Source organism: Arachis ipaensis, chromosome B04 (assembly GCF_000816755.2).
Source record: "Arachis ipaensis cultivar K30076 chromosome B04, Araip1.1, whole genome shotgun sequence".
Classification (NCBI taxonomy): Eukaryota; Viridiplantae; Streptophyta; class Magnoliopsida; order Fabales; family Fabaceae; genus Arachis; species Arachis ipaensis.
This window is the reverse complement of record NC_029788.2, coordinates 8,485,890-8,488,891: the sequence shown is the minus strand read 5'-3', so window position 1 is coordinate 8,488,891 and position 3,002 is coordinate 8,485,890. Positions and strand designations below refer to the sequence as shown.

At 37.3% G+C, this 3,002-nt stretch overlaps 1 protein-coding gene across 3 annotated transcripts; it reads left to right on the top strand.

Moving 5' to 3' along the window:
• Nucleotides 401-1,559, top strand: LOC107637562 (ATP-dependent Clp protease proteolytic subunit 4, chloroplastic-like). 3 transcript variants are annotated; one of them, XM_021120657.1, is made up of 2 exons: nucleotides 401-799; nucleotides 1,474-1,559. In XM_021120657.1, exons 1-2 carry the CDS (start codon nucleotides 606-608, stop codon nucleotides 1,514-1,516), a joined length of 237 nt encoding a protein of 78 aa, XP_020976316.1. In that variant the 5' UTR covers nucleotides 401-605; the 3' UTR covers nucleotides 1,517-1,559. The 3 variants fall into 3 exon arrangements, with proteins under 3 accessions (XP_020976316.1, XP_020976315.1, XP_016196452.1); XM_021120656.1 differs by lacking the exon at nucleotides 1,474-1,559 and adding an exon at nucleotides 1,318-1,467; XM_016340966.2 differs by lacking the exon at nucleotides 1,474-1,559 and adding an exon at nucleotides 1,331-1,464.

The window sequence follows — 3,002 nt, the reverse complement described above, 5'->3', positions numbered from 1 at the left end:
ATTCAATTACTATTGGAGTGAAAAAGGAAGGAGGGCTCTTCACGTGAATCAAGGTTGAGAATCCCTCTAAACAGGGACTTGCAACAACCAATAAATTCATGCCATGTGGTAAGTAAAGTTAATAAAAAAATAAAAAATATATTAAATATATATATTAAATAATTAAATTATAATTATATTATTATAAAAAAATAATAATTATATTAGTTTTAATTATTTTAATTAATTAATTAAGTGGGATCACAATAGGGATTAAAGTTAGTTCCTTCTAATGGAGAAGAAAGATTTTTTGAGTTCCTATTTATTATTTATAACGCAAAAGTTAATGTGGAGTTATTTTTTATGACAGGTGGGCCATAAATAGAGACTCGAATGAGTTCCCTACGGTAGATGGTCTTAACCCTTCCGTTTAACCCTTCCGTACCCTCTTTCCAAACCAACCCATTTCTTCCTTTAACCCCAAAACCCATTTTCCCCAATCTTCAACCACCGTAACCCCACTCCGGTGCCACCTCACCGCCGCTTCCCCTGCACCCTCCAAAGCTGCAAACTTTGGGTCCCAAACGAGAAAACCTGGTATCACTTTTCAGCTCTCGTCGCCCCAAATGCCGGCCACGGCCTTGAGAGGTGCCGAGAGCGATGTGATGGGTATGTTGTTGAGAGAGAGGATCGTATTCTTGGGCAGCAGCATCGATGACTTCGTTGCTGAGGCCGTTATGAGTCAGTTGTTGCTGTTGGATGCTCAGGACCCAACCAAAGATATCAGGCTCTTCATCAATTCCCCTGGTGGTTCTCTCAGGTGATTTTTTAAACGTTTCTTACTTTCAAATTGCATAAAGAAATTTTGCAATGAGTTTCAGTTCATGTGGTCACCGTTTATATGGTTTAGCTGAGTTGAGTTAAGAGTGTTTGATGGTGGTTTTGAATTTAGAATTATTGTTCTTATGATGTACATTAGAGTAATGCTGTTCCAATTTTGGGGTTGATTTATAGTTCCAATGAAATTCACATTCATATAGTTTGATTAGCTGAGTTCTGATGCTCAATGTTTGATGATTTCGAATCAAGGATTATACTAATGAAGGTTTAAGTTATTGCAATTTGTTTGAAGTGAATTTGTCTTAACTATTTACTATTTCTTAATGTCAAACTGCATTTAGGTTCGTGGGTTGTAGCATGTAAAAGTCTTGGACAGAGAGTTTTTGTTTTCGTGATTTATGCTGCGAAATGGCAATGTGCAAGTCGTTTACAGGAATTACAATTTGTATGCATATTATTCTGATTATAGCATTGAAGTCTGAACATAGTTACTTATAGCGTCCGGCTGCAGTTTGATAGAGGCATTGTGGAAGGGAGTGCTTGGAGGCATAATTGCAATGTTGCTAATTTAGTATTTGAAGATAGACCCCCCCTCTCTTTCCTTTTTCTTTTCTTGTCTACTGTTTTGCATTAATAGTTTAGGGACTTTTGCAGTTTTGTTTCTGCTTTGACAGCAACTTTCCGGGGTTTAGAATAACTCTCTATTACAGCCTCTCCTTGCATTTATCAGCCCTCTCACTGATTTTGATGGGTCGTTCACACTGATTTTCAAGAAAGAAAGAGAGAGAAAGAAAGAAAAGCAACACACTGGTGTGGAGGGTGCGCATGGGGAGGGGAGTAGAGTGTGTTAGGGTAAGCAAGGGAGTGGAAAGGGATGGGGATAGGGCAAGGAGAGGAGGGGCAGCGTAGGTGGTGGTGGAAGAGGGAGTCAGGGAAAAATATGTCCTGTTTTGAAAAGCTACACGTTTTGGTGTGAGAGGACTAATATGTCCTGTTTTAAAAAGTTACATGCCACGTGTGCTCCCGTAACGGTCAGGTCAGCGCCACGGGAGCCAGGTCAGCGTTTTCCGTTGAGTCCAACGGAGTCACTTTAACGGAGGGATAAATTTGTCCGCATTTTGGAAGGGTCAGGGACATGAATGTATTTTCCAATCCTCGAGGATGAAAATGTCTGCAAAAAAAAGGTCAGAGACGGATTTGTCATTTATTCAAAATATTAATGAAATCAATGAAAGATAAATATGATTAATTCATAATCTTTAAATGATCAATTTAATTGAAAAAAAATTTTTAGGGACAAATTTAAAGAATGCCTCATTTTTTATGGACTAATTTAATTTGACTATTACCCCTATTATATAAAGATAGGTTATTATGAGAAGATAACAATATAACGAGAATCCTATATGACATAATGTAAAAATAAAAGATTGTGCTCGAATCGTGTAAGATAACCACTTAAACTGGCATGACATCATAATAGAAAATTAAAAGATTAGTAATGCATCTAAATACTATCTTTAATTCTGTTTTAATATATTACTAATAGATAAATTAAAATAATTTTTTCTTCAAAAATTGTATTGTGATTTGTCTGCTATATTATGATTTTGTTAGGGTGTGTTTATTTATAAGGATAAAACATTGAAATGTCTCTCGATCTCTTTTTCTTCCATTTCCTTTCTTCTATTTTGTCCTCAACCAAACAAATCCTTAAAAAGTTTTGTTTTCTTTTATCTAAAAAAAAAGGTTAGAGACTACAAAAGTTTATATACAAACAACTGATGCAATACTTTCTTTGCCTCCGAAAATTATCATTATCGTACTATGCGTGCCAAAGTGTGAAACTGTGAATCATGTTTTATATGATTTTACAAAGCACCTTTTTTTTTTTTGGCCATGGATGCGGGCCAATACTTGGCCCAGACCCGATATAGAAGCTCCAAGTCCCTAGCCCGACCCGGAAATCAAAACCTGCGTTTCCCTCATCAATGGATGCAGTAGCCATCTTCCTCTTCTCACCCGATTGTCTTCCTCCTCGCTGTGACAAGAATAACGTGCCCAATCACAACCGGACAGAAACCCTCATGCAGTCTTCTTCATGACATGTCTTGAGCAGCGCCGTTTACTAGGATGTTCGCCAAGCCATTAGACACTTGTGACAGAGACGATGGGGTAGGGGT

Bases quoted from the DNA above. Each gene is read 5' to 3' on its own strand.
- LOC107637562 (XM_021120656.1), top strand. From the start codon at position 606: ATGCCGGCCACGGCCTTGAGAGGTGCCGAGAGCGATGTGATGGGTATG. The intron at 800-1,317 runs GTGATTTTTTAA...AGTTACTTATAG, and splicing joins TCCCCTGGTGGTTCTCTCAG to CGTCCGGCTGCAGTTTGATA.